The 20,876-nt window shown below is 42.0% G+C and overlaps 1 protein-coding gene across 1 annotated transcript; it reads left to right on the top strand.

The window, feature by feature from the left end:
* Positions 1–3,741: 3,741 nt before the first annotated feature.
* LOC106578167 (acidic leucine-rich nuclear phosphoprotein 32 family member B) lies at positions 3,742–19,072 on the top strand. Its single transcript, XM_014156796.2, has 7 exons — positions 3,742–4,047; positions 5,463–5,612; positions 6,047–6,169; positions 12,796–12,982; positions 13,863–13,960; positions 17,541–17,610; positions 17,854–19,072. Exons 1-7 carry the CDS (start codon positions 3,994–3,996, stop codon positions 17,922–17,924), a joined length of 753 nt encoding a protein of 250 aa, XP_014012271.2. The 5' UTR covers positions 3,742–3,993; the 3' UTR covers positions 17,925–19,072.
* Positions 19,073–20,876: the final 1,804 nt, after the last annotated feature.

Genomic DNA, 20,876 nt, shown 5'->3' with positions numbered 1-20,876 from the left:
TGCAGGGCTATGTTGTAGGATGTGGAAGCCTGGCTATGTTGTAGGATGTGGGTGCAGGGCTATGTTGTAGGATGTGGAAGCCGGGCTATGTTGTAGGATGTGGGTGCAGGGCGATGTTGTAGGATGTGGGTGCAGGGCTATGTTGTAGGATGTGGAAGCCTGGCTATGTTGTAGGATGTGGGTGCAGGGCTATGTTGTAGGATGTGGAAGCCTGGCTATGTTGTAGGATATGGGTGCAGGGCGATGTTGTAGGATGTGGTTAGTGTTGATAATCTACAAGCATATCATTACTTATTCTGTTGCTGACTTTCATAGAATGTAATGCATGTACACCATACATAGGTACTGTATGTACACCATAGGTACTGTATGTACACCATAGGTTGGTTGTTGATGCAGTACTGGTACACATTTTTATTTCTGTCTCTTTTTCCAGTGAGATTGTCATTGGTCATGAGCTCACTGACTAGTGTGTGCTTTGCTGATGTAGTATCTGTGCTGCTGCTGCTGTGGTGGTGACATCATCACTAAGGGCCTGGCTGGAACCCTACAGTGTAGGTTCATCCTCTCTGCTAGAGTGGTTTCTTTACTGTGAAGGATCACTAAGAGGAGCTCCCCGGTAGGGTTTAGGTTGTGTCTGAAATGTGCACCCCAAAGTAGTGCACTATATATAGGGCCCTCAAACTCAACTCTGGACCTCCGAGCCAGTTCCACTGCATTCTTTCATTTTTCCCCTCTAATCAGGGCCTGATTTAGACCTGGGACACCAGGTGGGTGAATTTAGACCTGGGACACCAGGTGGGTGATTCCTCTCTAATCAGGGCCTGATTTAGACCTGGGACACCAGGTGGGTGATATGAATTATTAGTTAGAACAGAAAAGCAGCTGACCTCATAGGGGTCAGAGTTGAATACCCCTGGCAATAGGGTACCATTTTAAGACCCTGGTTTGTTGTTGCTGTTTTTGCTCTGAAAACAGAAATGTTCTTGATAGTATTATCGGCCTTGGAGACTAAGTGAAAATACACATTGTCTTTCTCTCTGAACAAGTTGACTTGACAATCTTCAATAAAAAAAATCAATGACGAGGCAATAACCAATGTCAACGTTTTAATAACCAATGTCAACGTTTTAATAACCAATGTCAACGTTTTAATAACCAATGTCAACGTTTTAATAACCAATGTCAACGTTTTAATAACCATTGTCAACGTTTTAATAACCAATGTCAACGTTTTAATAACCATTGTCAACGTTTTAATAACCAATGTCAACGATTCAATAACCGATAAATAGAAATACTGAGGGCTCTTTTGAGAGAGGCTGTCGAACTGTAGATGTCTCTTGTCTATTCTGTATTGTATCTCTACACCTGTCTGTCTCATATTGTGTTTTCTCTCTGCATCTTAAAATGGCACCCTCTTCACTATATAGTGAACTACTTTTGACCAGTGCCCTGCTCAACAATAGTGCACTATATAGGGAATATAATGCCAATGGGACCTGGTCAGTAGTAGTGCACTATATAGGGAATATAATGCCAATGGGACATGGTCAGTAGTAGTGCACTATATAGGGAATATGGTGCTATTTGGGATGCACACTCTGTCTCCTTCCTACCGTATGTGTCAGTACTTTCCTTACGGTCTAATACACAGTTAAGACCTATAAGCCAAAGGGCTTTACAGTAACAGTGTTATAAGAAGCACAACTTAAATTAGAGACCGAGCAGTGTTCAGTATGAAGAAAGTACAGTAGAACGCCTGGTACACAGAGTATAGCTGCAGCTTTCTGGGGTTGTCCAAGGCAATCCAGTGGTCTGAAACCTCTCCCTATTCTTTTTCGTAGTACTAGTTGAAAGTAGTGTACTATGTAGGAGATAAGGGGACATTTTAGAGGAACTTTAACTTTAGGATTTCCTGCTGTGATGGTTTTGACTTGTTTTATTTATTGAACTATTTATTTGTCTGAGGTATTTGAGTCGCTATGGTGCATATGCATGTTATTAACCTCAGTGAGGACTGTACAGACTATATCTACGTTTGTGTTCCACCACAGAGTTGGAATGAATTACTATTCCAGAATTAGGATTCCAGAATTAGAATTCTGTGTGTGTGTGTGTACAGTATCTGCCTGTTGTATCAATCAGGATTTTGATAGAGGAGGGAGGGAGGGTGGGATAGAGAGGTTTTGATGTTGCTGTTCCTCTCCTATGCTGGACCACCAGCCCATGATCTGAATATGTCTGTTGTGAGATGATGAACACAAAGTTATGTGACTTGTTCAAATAAACACTACGACACAAAAACTGGATTGGATCTCTAGTGTCTCTCTTAAGCTCACACAAAATGTTGTTTGAATTACGGACTGCAGCTTTAAAACAGTGACAGCAGCAATAAACAACAGTAGGCTACAGTAATGCACACTGAAAGAGACTTGAAAAGTAAAAGGTGTGAAGAAATGGTGTAGAACTCCAGTGCTGGTGAATATTCTAAATCAGAATTGTGGAACCCCATGGAACATCAAAAGCCAAATGGTTTCATACCATGGAACTGGAGATAGAATTACAAATTGGAACTATGATTCCAACTCCAGAAAGTTCCATGGTAGGCTATTGTACTTAGGAACTGAAGGCCTGAGAAGAGTCCATAGCCATGCAAATGCGACAGCAACAATGCCACCGTGTGGTAACAACTGATATTGCATCAACATTGCTGGCAACAAAAAGAACTTGAAATGAGCGAATTATGTTCGATTTAATTTATACAGTAATAATAATAACGCTCAAATTCTCTCCCAAATAGCCAAGAAACAAACACTTGCTTGTTTATCCGTCGTACTTTTTAATGCATCACAAGTATTATAAGTTCTTATTTTCAGCTATAAGCTGCATCTAGCTTTGGGACACAAAATCGTGAGTCTGTGTATTGGCTTCGGTTAAAAGTACTTAAAAGTAAAAAAAATACTTCAAATTACTACTTAAGTAGTTTTTTATGGTATCTGTAATTTACTTTACTATTTATATAGTTTGACAACTTTTACTTTACTACATTCCTAAAGAAAATAATGTACTTTTTACTCCGTACATTTTCCCTGGCACCCAAAAGTACTCGTTAGATTTTGAATGATTAGCGGAACAGAAAAATTGTCTGATTCACACACTTATCAAGAGAACATCCCTGGTCATCCATACTGCCTCTGATCTAACAGACTCACTAAACACAAATGCTTCGTTTGTAATGTAATGAAACAGGCAGGGAGCAGGCCTCGAACCCTCGACCTTCAAGCCCGAGGTCCGGCGCGCTATCGACTGTACCGCAAAAGCATACTCAAACGGCGGAGTCGATTTCCGCGCTTATAAACCCAGGGTCGTCACAGTAAATTATGTCTGGGTGTTGGAGTAGGCCCCTGGCTATCCGTAATTAAAACAATTTAAAAACAAGAAAATGGTGCCGTCTGGTTTGCTTAATATAAGGAATTTGAAATGATTTATACCTCTGATACTTAAGTATATTTTAGCACTTTTACATTTACTTTTGATACTTAAGTATATTTTAAACCAAATACTTTTACTCAATATTAGTATTTTACTGGGTGACTTTCACTTTTACTTGAGTCATTTTCTATTAGGGTATTATTGTACCTTTACCCAAGTTACTTTTTCCACCACTGAGTATTTGTTGTATTGGTCCAACCAATACAGACTCAGTCAGATGTTGGGTTCCCAAAGCATGGTTCATCCGTAGTTCGTCAATAAGTCATGCATGTTGCCTGTAGTGTGGTAACTCGGCCACACCGGGCACTGTTGAGTAATTCGTTTCAACCGCGGTTTCCACTCGGCGCAAACAGATCATTCGCATTTGACCCACTTTCTGACTTCCACGAACGCAGCTCCTCTCTTTCCTCTTCAGATCGTCAACGGTAGCTAGCAAGCAAGCTGTTAGAAACCAAGAAAACGGTCCAACCAGATCCGAGAGATAAGAAGGGGGGGAAAATGGACATGAAAAAGAGAATTCACCTGGAACTGAGAAATAGGACGCCGTCGGATGTAAGTATATGATTTAGCTAACATGCGACACCAAAGTTTACTGTGTGTTGAAGTCATGTCGAGCACATGGGGTCCTTATAGAAGCCTGCTGCTGAAAATCGACTTTCCTTTTACCTCTACATTTTCTCAAACTCAATTCTGATGAGATACATATGTATGTTGTAAACTAACTAGCTAGCTAATGCCATTGGATGCATTCGTTTTGGAGCGCTAATTTATCTACGTTAACTTAGCTGAATCACTTTACAAGTCAAACCGGACCCGTGAGGTAAACAGGAAAATGGCTAACAAAATGGTTAGCTATCACACAAAATACGGTTTTTATTTTTTGTATATATTGTTAGCCATCTGCTGTAGTTTTTTTGTTTAATACAGATGTATATTTTGTAACAATCAACCTTTACTATCAAAGGCCAGCACATTGAATATCATTGCGAACGCTGGCTAGCATAGCGTTAGCCATTTTAGCTAGCATAGCGGTAGCCATTTTTTTTTAATAAGACTCCAACGTGTTGGGGCGCGTATCTAGCATGTCGGCTAATTAGCTAGTTACCAAGAAAGCGAATCATTAGACACTTTTTAACAACTTTTTTTACCGGTTATAAGCTACGAATATTGCTTATTTTGAAACGATAGTAAATGTACAAAGCCACGAACCGTTTGGGTACACTTTGACCGGTTAATAAAGACCGCCCGTTAGCTAGCTAGCAACGTAACTTTGGTAACTGGCTATGTTAGCTAGCTACTTTAAGTAACATTGGGCGGATTCGATTATGCTGAGCTGTGGGGCCACCGGACTATGACCGTTGACGTGAACTAGCAAAAGCGGTGAGAGAGGAGCGCCTTAATCAAATCGAACAATAATTTGCGTTGCTCGGTCATGTTGGCAACATTGTGCGTTGTCAAGAAACGTACATTGCTTTTCCATAAAATCTTTTTATGTTTTCTATGTAGTTTTCATTGAGAAGGCAGTTAAAAAATTTTTTTAAAGCAATCATTTTTGTACGTGAACATATAATCTTTCTCATGACTCCCATGCTTTGAACCGACCTTTGAGCGGGCCATTTGGCTCATATCCGGAAGGCAGCCCGGTTCAAAAACGAAAGCAACCAAATTTCACCAGTGCAAAACACGCCTACCGGGGGAGATTAATCGAATCCCCTCACCAACTATCTACATCACGTGCACACAGTTTACAAACAGTTCTGCTTATAAACATGGCTACTTTACAAGTGCAAAAATAAAACAGATTCGTATACATAAAATCCTTTTTTTCATTTGCAGTTTTTTGATAGAAATACGTGTAAAATATTCAAAATAACTACTGACACAAACGTTTATTTAGTCCACTCTTCTTTTTTTTTTTTTTAAATTCTTCCTACCCCTGTTTCTCTCTCCCTGTCCGTCTCTTCTAGGTTCAGGAGCTTGTCCTGGATAACTGTCGGTCGAACGAGGGGAAAATGGAGGGCATAACGGAGGAGTTTGAAAACCTGGAACTGTTGAGTCTCATCAACGTCGGCCTCATCAACGTCTCAAACATACCCAAACTGGGGAAATTAAAAAAGGTATAGCGACTAGGGTTGTGGCCCAATCGGAACCATATTTATTTTTACAGTGCATTACACCTGAACAGGGTCCATACAGCCCCATATTCACATCAATCATACCCAAACTGGGGAAAGGTAGCATCACACTAAACCAGCATGTAGCTATTGTTGAAGGGGGATGTTTTAAACGAGGGAATTTCCTTTCTGTTTTGCCTTCAGACCAGCTGAACTTCTCACTTTTTAAACTTTGTTTAAGCCGGTGACATTTCAGTCATTTTAAATAATAGAATAGTGTACATTATTACGATGATCTGTGACAATCTGTTTTCCTTTTTTTTTAGACAAGTTAAATGCATAATTAACAGTCATAACAAAGTATAGCTTTTCACCATGTCACGTTACACCTAGACTAAAAATAAATACATGTGAATATTTCCTCTTCCTTCTTGTAGTTGGAGCTGAGTGACAACAGGATATCTGGTGGTCTGGAGGTGCTGGCTGAGAGGCTGGTCAACCTCACACACCTCAACCTCTCTGGGAACAAGTTCAAGGACATCAGCACACTGGAACCACTGGTGGGTGTTGGAGGTGTTACTGAATAAGACCCCTGGCGGGTGTTGCTGAGCAAGACCCCTGGCGGGTGTTACTGAATAAGACCCCTGGCGGGTGTTGCTGAGCAAGACCCCTGGCGGGTGTTGCTGAGCAAGACCCCTGGCGGGTGTTGCTGAGCAAGACCCCTGGCGGGTGTTGCTGAGCAAGACCCCTGGCGGGTGTTGCTGAGCAAGACCCCTGGCGGGTGTTGCTGAGCAAGACCCCTGGCGGGTGTTGCTGAGCAAGACCCCTGGCGGGTGTTGCTGAGTAAGACCCCTGGCGGGTGTTGCTGAGCAAGACCCCTGGCGGGTGTTGCTGAGCAAGACCCCTGGCGGGTGTTGCTGAGCAAGACCCCTGGCGGGTGTTGCTGAGTAAGACCCCTGGCGGGTGTTGCTGAGTAAGACCCCTGGCGGGTGTTGCTGAGTAAGACCCCTGGCGGGTGTTGCTGAGCAAGACCCCTGGCGGGTGTTGCTGAGTAAGACCCCTGGTGGGTGTTGCTGAGTAAGACCCCTGGTGGGTGTTGGAAGTGTTACTGAATAAGACCCCTAGCGGGTGTTGGAAGTGTTGCTGAATAAGACCCCTGGTGGGTGTTGCTGAATAAGACCCCTGGCGGGTGTTGCTGAGTAAGACCCCTGGCGGGTGTTGCTGAGTAAGACCCCTGGCGGGTGTTGCTGAGTAAGACCCCTGGCGGGTGTTGGAAGTGTTACTGAATAAGACCCCTGGTGGGTGTTGCTGAGTAAGACCCCTGGCGGGTGTTGGAAGTGTTACTGAGTAAGACCCCTGGCGGGTGTTGGAAGTGTTACTGAGTAAGACCCCTGGTGGGTGTTGGAAGTGTTACTGAATAAGACCCCTGGCGGGTGTTGCTGAGTAAGACCCCTGGCGGGTGTTGGAAGTGTTACTGAATAAGACCCCTGGCGGGTGTTGCTGAGTAAGACCCCTGGCGGGTGTTGCTGAGTAAGACCCCTGGTGGGTGTTGCTGAGTAAGACCCCTGGCGGGTGTTGCTGAGTAAGACCCCTGGCGGGTGTTGCTGAGTAAGACCCCTGGCGGGTGTTGCTGAGTAAGACCCCTGGTGGGTGTTGCTGAGTAAGACCCCTGGCGGGTGTTGCTGAGTAAGACCCCTGGCGGGTGTTGGAAGTGTTGCTGAGTAAGACCCCTGGCGGGTGTTGGAAGTGTTACTGAATAAGACCCCTGGCGGGTGTTGCTGAGTAAGACCCCTGGCGGGTGTTGCTGAGTAAGACCCCTGGCGGGTGTTGGAAGTGTTGCTGAGTAAGACCCCTGGCGGGTGTTGGAAGTGTTACTGAGTAAGACCCCTGGTGGGTGTTGGAAGTGTTGCTGAGTAAGACCCCTGGCGGGTGTTGCTGAGTAAGACCCCTGGTGGGTGTTGCTGAGTAAGACCCCTGGCGGGTGTTGCTGAGTAAGACCCCTGGCGGGTGTTGCTGAGTAAGACCCCTGGCGGGTGTTGCTGAGTAAGACCCCTGGCGGGTGTTGGAAGTGTTACTGAATAAGACTAGCGATGATGCACTGATATTACTGATATCCAATATTTTCCATGCTAAAAAAAAAACGATATTAACATTTTTTTGCAGCCTTTTAAGCATTCTTGCACAGTTAAATAGTTAAAACACACGGCCGCAGCGGTTTAAGGCACTGCATCTCAGTGTAAGAGGCGTCGCTACAGTCCCTAGGTCGAATCCAGGCTGTATCACATCCGGCCATGATTGGGAGTCCCATAGGGCAGCGCACAATTTACCTGGTGTCGTCCGGGTTTGGTCGGGATTAACGTGTGTCCCCATTACCAGTAAAAACTATTTATTTCACTGTTTCGCTGTTCAGCCATTTCATCCTCAACCAGGATGTCTCATACTATGGAACGACGTTTGGGTCTTTGCGTGTCAAATACCACTATTTCACGTGTCAGGACCTGAATATGACGGCACGTCACATAATAATTTAACACATAAAAAAAAAAAGTAGTTATTACACATGGATTACACTTGTATTTCATGTGTCAACACCGATTCATCGGTACGTATGCTATGATGCTGGTAAAGTTGCCTTGCGCGCCAACAGTGCTGGTCATTAAAAAAAAGCTAGCTAGCTAATGGATGCAAGCAATGTTCTTCCCATAAACACATAGCAAAACGACAATCTGTTTCAGTAGCTATAGTTAGCTAGCTAACTATCTAGCTAGGTGTCATCATCTAAAATAACCCTCATTTATAAGACCGTTCTTATTTGATTAACCTCTTACATCTAGACGTTCCGCTAGCGGAACACCTGCTCCAATATCCAATGATAGGGCGTGGCGCGAATTACAAATTCCTCAAAAATACAAAAACTTCAATTTTTCAAACATATGACTATTTCACAGCATTTTAAAGATAAGACTCTCCTTTATCTAACCACACTGTCCGATTTCAAAAAGGCTTTACAGCGAAAGCAAAACATTAGATTATGTCAGCAGAGTACCAAGCCAGAAATAATCAGACACCCATTTTTCAAGCTAGCATATAATGTCACAAAAACCCAGAAGACAGCTAAATGCAGCACTAACCTTTGATCTTCATCAGATGCCACACCTAGGACATTATGTTATACAATACATGCATGTTTTGTTCAATCAAGTTCATATTTATATCAAAAAACAGCTTTTTACATTAGCATGTGACGTTCAGAACTAGCACACCCCCCGCAAACTTCCGGGGGAATTTGCTAACAATTTACTAAATTACTCACGATAAACGTTCACAAAAGGCACAACAATTATTTTAAGAATTATAGATACATAACTCCTCTATTCGCTCGATATGTCCGATTTTAAAATAGCTTTTTGGTGAAAGCACATTTTGCAATATTCTAAGTACATAGCCCAGGCATCACGGGCTAGCTATTTAGACACCCGGCAAGTTTAGCACTCACCAATATCAGATTTACTATTATAAAAGTTTGATTACCTTTTGTTGTCTTCGTCAGAATGCACTCCCAGGACTGCTACTTCAATAACAAATGTTGGTTTGGTCCAAAATAATCCATCGTTATATCCGAATAGCGGCGTTTTGTTCGTGCGTCCCAGACACTATCCGAATGGTAAAGAAGGGTCGCGCGCAATTCGTGACAAAAAAAATCTAAATATTCCGTTACAGTACTTCGAAGCATGTCAACCGCTGTTTAAAATCAATTTTTATGCAATTTTTCTCGTAAAAAGCGATAATATTCCGACCGGGAATGTCCATTTAGCTAAACAGAGGAATGAAAACAAACCTTTCGGTCGACGCGGGCATGAGCCTGAGTCTCACAGTACTGTAACCAGCCACTACCCAAACGCGCTACTTTGTTTCAGCCAGAGCCTGCAAAGCCACGATTCCGCTTTTTGCCGCCTTCTGAGAACCTATGGCAGCCGTAGGAAGTGTCACGGGACAGCTAAGATCCTCACTCTTCAATAAACAGAGACAAGAAGAACGACACCTTGTCAGACAGGCCACTTCCTGCATGAAATGTTCTCAGGTTTTTGCCTGCCATATGAGTTCTGTTATACTCACAGACACCATTCAAACAGTTTTAGAAACTTTAGGGTGTTTTCTATCCAAAGCCAATAATTATATGCATATTCTAGTTACTGGGCAGGAGTAGTAACCAGATTAAATCGGGTACGTTTTTTATCCGGGCCGTGAAAATACTGCCCCCTAGCCATAACAGGTTAATGGTGGTCGGTCCCCGTCTATGTGAAGCTAGCCACAATAAGGATTAGCCACAGTAGTGGACTTTGCACTATGTCATTGACAGTGATGCAAATTAATACAAATAGTAGAATTATGCCATAATTGAATAGATCGTGCTGTACGAGGTTGGAATGTTATATAAAATCAACAAAATACAATTATTTTGTTAATTTGACACATATAAAATCACACTGGATGTATTATACTTTACCATTGCATTGGGGACATACTTATTTCACTGTACAGCCTTATCTATGGATTGCGGACCAATGACATGGGGTATCAGTCTACTCAGTGACACCCAGAGAACATTAGCGTCATAGCTGTTATTGTGGGACTCTGAAACAACTGAATTGAGCCACATTTGTCAACCTTTGTGTATTGAACACTATTCCAGAGGAAAAACAATACTGCATGGATGTTTTGGAGTCTGATAACTCTGAGGACGTTGGGGGGGGGAAAAATGTATTGGGTAGACTGATACCCCATTTTCATTGATCCCCAATCCTTAGGTAAAGCTGTACGGTGCTCTGTGAATGTCAATACACACAATAGGCTGACTGGAGAGGTGATTTAACGGTCACAGTCCCACGATAAGAGTAACGCTAATATTCGCTTAAACTCATCGTAGTCGAGTAGACTGATACCCAATTTCATTGCGTCACATTCTAACAATTGTAACCTTCTGCATCACTTTCAGGGGTACTTTTATTTTGAAGGCAAACAAAAAAATTCCACCATTGTGCCTAATCCTTATTATGGCTAGCTTCACAACCCGGTCGAGCATCACTAGCCAAATGAAGCTAGCTGGCTAGCTAGCTATTTATTTTCATGAACTGATGTTCAATTTCAATAGGCGAACAACGTGGCAACCTAGCTAATACTTAACTCACAAGGATTCCTAAATCATTGCTAAGAATAATGAAAATGGCTGCAGTTTCTACTGGTCATTGTTTTCAGGCTGGTTGTATTGGTGCTAGCTAGGTACCAAGCTAAAGCTAGCTACCCCAGAAGTTGCGGTCAAACAAATGATGCTTTATTACCAACGTGGTATTGTAAACGCATCGTTCGTGGCCGGTGTTTTGCTTGTTTGCTTTTTGTACAGTTTTGACCGTACTACTGCTAGTAGTGGTGGCACTTGGCTTGCAAATGGTGTTATTTGACTCGTCAAATGGCCGATACCGACGTTGGCGTTTTTAGCTAATATCGTCCGATTCCGATATGTTCACCGATATATCGTGCATCCCTAAATAAGACTACTTGTGGTTGTTGGAACTGTTACTGAATAAGACCATTCTAGCTGGGAATATGACTGGTTATAACTGCTTATAACTTGGAATAAGACTGTCATAGCTCTTAAGACTTATAACTGTGAATACAACATTTTATAGCTTTATTTATACCCCTGCCTTAACCTGTTGGGTCTAGGGGGCAGCATTTGCACGTCTGGATAAAAAAAATGTACCCGATTTAATCTGGTTACTAATCCTACCCAGTAACTAGAATATGCATATACTTATTATATATGGATAGAAAACACTCTAAAGTTTCCAAAACTGTTTGAATGGTGTCTGTGAGTATAACAGAACTCATTTGGCAGGCAAAACCCTGAGACATTTTCTGACAGGAAGTGGATACCTGATGTGTTGTATTGACTTTAAACCTATCCCATTGAAAAACACAGGGGTTTAGGAATATTTTGGCACTTCCTATTGCTTCCACTAGATGTCACCAGCCTTTACAAAGTGTTTTGAGTCTTCTGGAGGGAGATCTGACCGAACAAGAGCCATGGAACGGTGATGTCCCATTAGACACCTGGAGCGCTACTTCATGTTGGGTACCCTCGTTCCAATACGTTATAAAAGACTATGCATTCGTCCACCTTGAATATTATTCATGTTCTGGTTAAAAAGGCCCTAATGATTTATGCTATACAACGTTTGACATGTTTGAACGAACGGAAATATATTTTTTCCCCTCGTTCATGACGAGAAGTCCGGCTGGCTTACATCATGTGCTAACGAGACGGAGATTTTTGGACATAAATGATGAGCTTTTTTGAACAAAACTACATTCGTTATGGACCTGTGATACCTGGAAGTGACATCTGATGAAGAGAATCAAAGGTAATGGATTATTTACATAGTATTTTCGATTTTAGATCTCCCCAACATGACGTCTAGTCTGTATCGCAACGCCGTATTTTTCTGGGCACAGTGCTCAGATTATTGCAAAGTGTGATTTCCCAGTAAGGTTATTTTTAAATCTGGCAAGTTGATTGCGTTCAAAAGATGTAAATCTATAATTCTTTAAATGACAATATAATATTTTACCAATGTTTTCTAATTTTAATTATTTAATTTGTGACGCTGACTTGACTGCCGGTTATTGGAGGGAAACGATTTCCTCAACATCAATGCCATAGTAAAACGCTGTTTTTGTATATAAATATCAACTTGATAGAACTAAAAATGCATGCATTGTCTAACATAATGTCCTAGGAGTGTCATCTGATGGAGATTGTAAAAGGTTAGTGCATCATTTTAGCTGGTTTTATGGTTTTGGTGACCCTGTCTTTGACTTGACAAAACATTACACACAACTCTTGTAAATGTACTGTCCTAACATACTCTAAATTTATGCTTTCGCCGTAAAACCTTTTTGAAATCGTAAAACGTGGTTAGATTAAGGAGATGTTTATCTTTCAAATGGTGTAACATAGTTGTATTTTTGAAAAATTTGAATTTTGACATTTATTTGGATTCAAATTTGCCGCTCTTGAAATGCACCTGCTGTTGATGGAGTGCACCACGGGTGGCACGCTAGCGTCCCACCTAGCCCCAAGAGGTTAAACCCTGTTTATAGCTGTACGTAACCTCTCTCCCGTTAGAAAAAGCTTCCCATACTGAAGTCCCTGGACTTGTTTAACTGTGAGGTCACCAACCTGGGAGACTACAGAGAGAGCATCTTCAAGCTCCTCCCACAGCTCACGTACCTGGACGGCTACGATATCGAAGACTGCGAAGCCTCCGACTCGGACGGCGAGGGAGACGGGGTCGAGGATGAAGATGATGAAGGTGAGACTTCCTGAGAGGGAACTTATGGGGCGGCAGGTAGCCTAGCTGTTAAGAGCGTTGGGCCAGTAACCGAAAGGATGCTGGTTTGAAACTCAGGCTGCAAGGTGGGAAACATCTGTCGTTCTGCACTTGAGCAAGACAGTTAACCCCCAATAACAACTGTTCCCTGGGCCCAAAGGCGGCAGCCCCACACACACACACACACTTCTCTCTGATTCAGAGGGGTTGGGTTAAATACAGAAAATTAGTTTTGCAACTGACTAGGTATCCCCCCCCCCCCCCCCCTTCCCTAAATTCTTAAAGAAACACCAACTGCAAGGTTGACAAATGAGCAAAACTACAAGGGATGTCCTATAATAGCTAGTTTCTGTCTGCAGAAATGGACACGGTCCCAGTGCCGTCTCTATGAATCTGGCTAGACAGATGAATGGATGTGGCTTATCATGTCTCTTTATGAAGATGTTGAGATTACACTATATAGGGCAGGGATTATCTTGATTCAGCCCCAGTATGTTTTAAATATATATATTTTTTTGAACAGATGGTCAGGGGGACAGAACATAATAATTTGTGGTCTGCAAAAAAACGCCCCAAACATATATGACTAAAACAATAATTTCAAACCTGCCTTTACTTTAAGGATACGATCACATCTCTCTATGTGGGAATATTTGGGAACAAATTTCCTCGATTAAAATCAGTTGGCGTCGATTTTCCTGATGTTTTTGGGGGGGGCCTTGATTTAGCCAGATGTATCACGCTAATTGAAATGGCACTTGACTGAGCTGTTGTCGTCTCTGGTCTGTCCTGGGGGAAGAGGGAGAGTCTCTGGGGAGAGAGGAGGGAGAGTCTCTAATGTTGTTTCTGTCCTGTGGAACAGAAGGGGAGGAGGGAGAGTCTGAAGAGGAGGAGGATGAAGAGGAGGATGACGAAGAGGTCGTTGCAGAGGAGGAGGATGACAGTGGGGAGAGTGGGGAGGTAAGAACACGGATGTCATGTTGAACACACGTATGTTACATGTTTAGCGCGTGTCTGTTCCAATAAAAAGATTGAGCTACTAACTTAATAGTGAAACATTAATAAAACACAGTCTCGCAATACAGCGCATTCGGAAAGTATTCAGACCTCTTGATCTTTTCCACATTTTGTTATGTTACAGCCTTATTTTAAAATGGATTAAATAAAATGCAAATTCCTCATCAATCTACACACAATGCCCCATAATGACAAAGCGAAAATGTTATCTACTACGAGTCAGATCCAAAATCCTGTCAGACACGCGGCGACTCGAGTGTCTCTGTTACCACGGTAACCTTCCGCTCTTAGTGACAGCTGAACATTTTAGCTGTGTTTGAATACCCATAGTAACACACTGTATATTACATAATGAGTTCATTTGTAAACGAACAGTATCCTTTCAGTAGAGCGTACTAGCTCTTCACCGGTCTACCGGAAGTTGACGCTGTTGCTATGCAACCTCTTGCTAGCTTGTTAGCATAACAAATTACTAGTTAGACATTTTATGACTTCGGGTGTGTTCTTAAATTCATTCTGGAGTGCTCGTTGTTGAGCTCGTAAATTCACAGCGTTGTCCGTTTGTAAATTCGTAACGTTTCGCTCTCGGTGCGCACACTGGACGCTGTGTTCATTTGAGCGTTCTGCCCTTACAGCGGCAGTCATGGCCGATTTTCAAGTTTTCATAACAATCGGTAATCGGCCCTTTTGGACACCGATTATGGCCGATAACATTGCAGTCCACGAGAGAACTGCGTGGCAGGCTGACCACCTGTTACGTGAGGGCAGCGTCAAAAGGATCTTGTGGCTGCAAGGAGCCAAGTTAAGTTGCTAGCTAGCATTAAACGTATCTTGTAAAAAAAAAAAAGATCAATCTTCACATAACTAGTGATTATCTACACATGGTTGATGATATTACTAGGTTAACTAGCTTGTCCTGCGTTGCATATAATGTTAATTTATCATCAAATCACAGCCTACTTCAACTTCGCCAAACGGGTGATATAACGAAAGCGCATTTGTGAAAAAAGCACAATAGTTGCACAAATGTACCTAACCATAAACAAAAATGCCTTTTGTTAAAATCAATACACAGAAGTATATATTTTTTTTACACCTGCATACTTAGTTAAAATAAATTCATGTTAGCAGGCAATATTAACTAGGGAAATTGTTATATATATTTTTAATCGATATTGGCTTTTTTTTGGTCCTCCAATAATCGGTATCGGCGTTGAAAATAATAATCTGTCGGCCTCTAATTCTGACCATTTTACTCGCAGAGCTGGTTAGGCAGTTATCATGTTATCCAGAGCGTTGGTGACTGTGCTCCTGGAAACAATTTTAATTATACATGTTTTTGCCTATGTTAACTGACACCGGCCATATTCAACTGGTGTTGAGCACTCGTAAATTCATTATTGTGTGCTCTGAAATTGGAGTAGATGGCCAGGGCGGATTTACGGAAAGAACCCGGATGTCCATTGAGAACGCACAACTATACCATTTAGCTAAGCTAAGAATGATGGGAATAATCAAGTCAATAAACGTTGGGTAGTTAGTTGGCCTATAATTAATATACTGGCAAGTTTAAGTAATTTATTACATTGCTCAACATTTTCTTAACATTTGTCATTAGTTAAAGCAATTAAATTGTATCCGCTCTCGTTGGACTTCGGCTGCATATTTTCCGCCATTTTCTTCAAATCTGAAAACGATGTGAAGCCACACCCATTTCCTGAATTGCATACTAGTGTCCTCTGCGTGTGTATTTTGGCTATATTTAGTATGACACCCGGAAATTTTTTGCATACTAACTATATCCATACTATGACCAATAAGCATACTACATACTCAATTCACGTCACAAATAGTATGGTTAGTGTGGGTAGTATGAGTATTCGAACCCCAGCTTTTCTTTTCTGATATTTTGGTTAAAAGACTCGTCACAAAATGGAAATGAAATTGGGCAATAATATCGCATTACTTCTTACTAATACATTTTTTGTTTTTAGAAATGTTAAGTATGGTCATTTTTTATTATTTTTTAAATAATTATGATGGGAAAAAATTGGCTGATTTTTAAATTGGAGTGGGTGGCAGATTTTTTTCCCATCCGCCTGCCACAGTGGCTGGTGGACTAAAGTTACTTTTAGGCTGTTCCCTGTCACTCAAGGAGTCTCTCAAGCACTTTCTTGCTGTTCACTCTGAATGGTCAGATAGATGTGGATGACGTGCTTCCTTTGTTGTGGCTAAAATAAATTGTGTTAGCTGCTAATCGCTAGCTAGTTAGCTTGCTAAATGTACCAAGAGTCAGAGCAAACTTAGCTAGCTAATACAGCCTGGTACTACTAGTGTAGGCCTAGATAAGCATGTTTTGTGCAGCTACATGAGGTTAGAAAACATGGAATGTAACATCTAAATAGGGTCACCTGGAAACACTGACCAACACTTTGGTTCCTACCCTGTCAATATTTCTTCCCCAATTTATACATTTATGTCAAACAACAATGTATTCAAGTTTCTATAGAATTTGAATAATCATACTATTTCCAAAATTCCAACAGTTCATATCATGCAGCTGTGCGTGGCACAGTGTGGAAATAATGATTAAAGTCCAGGAAATGTATACAAATTCTGGAAATGATTTTGATTGTTTTACACGGTTCAATACAACTTCAATCAGAATGAAGACGAATTTAAAATCCCTTATTAATTTGTTGCCACCCTAGGTTCATGAACTACTCAAAGAATATTTATACTGAACAAAAAAATATAAACGCAACAATTTCAACCATTTTACTGAGTTGGGTGGATTATCTTGGTAAAGGAGAAATGCTCACTAACCCGGATGTAAATACATTTGTCCACAAAATTTGAGACGTTTTTTTTTTTTACCTGTGAAACATGGGACCAACACGAAGCGTTTTTATATTTTTGTTCAGACGCAAACTTTTATTATTCAAGACCATGTAGAATAATGGGCAGAATCTACCCAAAGCTGATTTATTTTGGAGAAGGTGTTGGAGTCAAAACTGTAAACAGGAACAAGTCTCAGCACACTTCAAATGCATAAAATGGCATCATACTGTGAAGAAAAATATCGTGGTATGACATTTTGGCCATATTGCCCAGTCCTAATTCAAAACGTTGAATTAAGTACAGGCTCTGGTGCCACCTAGTTATCGTTTCTGATATGAACGCCACATTTTGGTCATTTTCACAAAGCAGGATCAAAAAGTTAGCCTGCTAACACTAGCTTAACCCTGAAACTACACTGGAGACGCTAGCTTAACCCTGAAACTGCACTGGAGACGCTAGCTTAACCCTGAAACTACACTGGAGACGCTAGCTTAACCCCCAAACTACACTGGAGACGCTAGCTTAACCCTCAAACTACACTGGAGACGCTAGCTTAACCCCCAAACTACACTGGAGACGCTAGCTTAACCCCCAAACTACACTGGAGACGCTAGCTTAACCCTCAAACTACACTGGAGACGTGTGTTCGTTGTACTAACTGTTTTTCTCTCACTCTCTCTAGGATGGGGAGGTGAACGGAGATGTTGACGATGACGACGATGACGAAGATGACGATGACGAAGACGACGACGGTTAGTAGCGTTATACACAATCCCAAGTGTCCTCTAGTGTCATTTTGGTTTCCAAACTTCCATTGAAAATGTTTTAATTTGGCTATGTACATACATGCATGAAGGCTGTGATCCCAAATGGCACCCTATTCCCTATCTGGTCAAGGTAGTGCACTACATATGGAATAAAGAGGCCATTTTGGTACACAAGCTATACACGTTCTTTTGGGGACTCGTATCTAAATGTTCTCTGTCTCTCTCCAGAAGAGGATGACTCTCCAGTGAAAGGAGAGAAGAGGAAGAGGGATCCTGAAGATGAGGATGAAGATGATTGAGTGTCCCTCCCTCGACCCCCCCCCCCCACCCACATCCCTCGCTATCTGAGACCTCCTGACCCCTCAATATCTCAGACCCCTCAATATCTGTCCTCTTCACCCCTCCGTATCTCAGATACCCTTCTTTGGCCTTTAGTTGTCCCCCTTACTGCCGCTATCACCCGTCTCCCCTTTTCCTCCAAACCCTCCAGCCAACCTAGTGGGCACCCTATTCCCTATATAGTGCACTACTTTTGACCAGAGTCCGTAGCCTTGAAAAAGCCTATAGGGTCTCAAGTAGTGCACTATATAGGGAATAGGGTGCTATTTGGTACTCAACCCTACATGCACCCCTTTGCTTGAGTTGCCCTGTGTTGTGTTGTGGGGGGGGGGGGGAATAACCTTTTGTCACCGCGCAGCATTCCGTGACATCACCGGGCGGGAGGGTCTCTGTCTGATGTCGTTGTGATATTATCGCCGGCGTTCCGGATCAGAACGATGTCACCAGCTGGAGTGGTGGTGGGGAGGGAGGGGGGGTCCGTAATGATGTCATCAACTACTTCAGAGATTCTGTCTGGGAAACAACCTTGTTGCAACACACGAACAAAACACAACTTTCCCAACGGGGACAACTCATCAACCTCAGATGTGTCCCAAATGAATCCCTGTTTAGTGCACTGCTTTTGACAAGGGCCCCTTGTTTTGTTTTTTGTTTTGTTTTTTTAAAATTAAAATCTCAGTTCTAAAGTAGTGCACTACTTAGGGAATGGGGTTGCCATAGGGTCCTGGTCTACAAACGGAATGGGGTTCCTTGTGAGATATTAGCTAGAGTTTTGTTTCTGCCGCCAGAGCTTTTTAAAATATATGTTGTTTTTTTTTCCAGAGGACTTTTTGTTTTGTATTTTGTCAGTGCTGTCTTGTCTCTCCTCCCTGTGTTTCAGGTTAGGATTGGACCCTAATCCTTAGGGTGCACTACATAGGGAATGGGGTTGTCACAGGGTCCTGGTCTAAAGTAGTGCACTACTTAGGGAATAGGGTGTAATTGGGGACGTACTGTGTACACTGGCTGGATGTGGCTGTTTTTTTTTATTTACTTTCTGTAAGCAAAAATAAATAAAAAGACAAAACATACAAAAATTGACTTTTGTAAATAAAATCTTAACATTTTGCTTCTTGTTCTCTCTTGTATGTTGTTTTATTTTATTATCTAATGAGCGACGGCTCCATTCCAACGTGACCATATCGCCATGAACTAGACAAAAGGGCTTCATTCAAAACGCACGGTCCTGCTTTAACGGCAGCTCAGTCGGAAATGTTTACGTATCAGCTAACCGCATATGTTAGATGAAAGCGTCAGGAAATATAGGCAAGCTTCAATGTGGCAAAAGTCCATGAGTACTTGTGATGCTGGTTGGCCAGATGGCTGACAGGCTGCGTGGTGGTGGTGGTGGGGGGAATCGTGACTCATTTCATCTTGTTACCATGTCTTGTTTTGAGTTATTTCATGTCAATGCTAGTATGGTTAAAATTCACTAGCTAAACCAACTTGAGAGAAGTGCTCATTGTGCCAATATATTTGTCAAATCTAAGCCAACTGTCTGTTTTGCACCATAGTTGCACATGCGTTTGGTTTTGTTGCTGAACTAACAGCCGGTCTCTAGCAATCTGGTGCCGATTGCACAGTCTGCCGTGGCACGCAACCATTGGTGGATGCCTGAGCAAGGGAACTCCTGGCCAAGTGAATAAGGTCAGCTGGTTCAGGGCTACAACAACGTGGGATCCCGGAGGAAAGGTTTGAGAACCACTACGTTTTAAACTCACTGTAAAACTGATTATAGTTACCAAACTCCAGGACCAGCCAGCCCCATCCCACGGACCACAGCTAGAGAAATACTGTTCCCTGAACACAGCTAGAGAAATACTGTTCCCAGACCACAGCTAGAGAAATACTGTTCCCTGAACACAGAAATACTGTTCCCTGAACACAGCTAGAGAAAAACTTCTATCTGACCAGCCAACAACCAACCTGTTTTGACTGTAGAATATTAAATAATCAGATGTCATCGCCAACCCTTCTCTTTTATTGTCAACAATTTTTTTTATTTAATAAAAACAGTTTCTATTGAGCTGTAGCATGAAGAAAACTGAATAAGATCTTTAAGATGTGACATGGGCTAATCTGCATTTCTTTGGATCAATAACTTATTTTTGTGAGGGTGTAGGGTGTTTGGGTTGATAACTTCTTGTGGGAGTTCTGTTGGCATAACTTTTACACCTTTTGGAAACAGAAGACATTCGACAGGAATGTCCATCCAAATCATCTTGGCTCCTTGACCCAGTCTGCTCACGTTAAGGCTGCGTTGAGACAATGATTTATCAGTTAGCCAAACCCTGCTCAAATAATCCCTACCATTGTCTCGCTGAGTTGTCGTAGTCCTGCTGCAAATGTACATTGTCCCAGGAGCGTTGGCAGACACAATGTAAGTAACTTAATGTATGTCTCTCTAACTCTCCTGAGTACTTCTGTTGATCCTACAGCTATTGTATGCAGTAATCATGAGCCTATGAACTGGAGTTACACTGCTATCACTGAGGCGGTGTGCCCTAGTAGGAAGACCCACTGTGTGCAGCTCACCCTGTACTATCGGCACAAACATAAATATCACGTCTGTCTCTGATAAGCCTCCCATAAAAGCAAGAATCCCAGAAAAGTGCAAAAAAAAAATAGGCCACATTAACATAGGTTCATGAAATGGATAACTTGCTAATAACAGATAACATTCATATACTATCTCTGAAAACTCAGATAATACCTTTGATACAGTGGTAGCGATACATGGCTTCCCCATCTTCAGAAGAGAGACAGGAATGCCAATAGCGGAGGTGTTAAAGTTTTATGTTGCTGTTTATGAGTCATATTCCTGTAAAGATTAGAGAGGATCTCATGTCAAATGCCGTTGAAATAATATGGCT

This window comes from Salmo salar, unplaced genomic scaffold (genome assembly GCF_905237065.1).
Source record: "Salmo salar unplaced genomic scaffold, Ssal_v3.1, whole genome shotgun sequence".
Lineage (NCBI taxonomy): Eukaryota > Metazoa > Chordata > Actinopteri > Salmoniformes > Salmonidae > Salmo > Salmo salar.
This window is presented reverse-complemented; position numbering and strand designations above follow the sequence as displayed.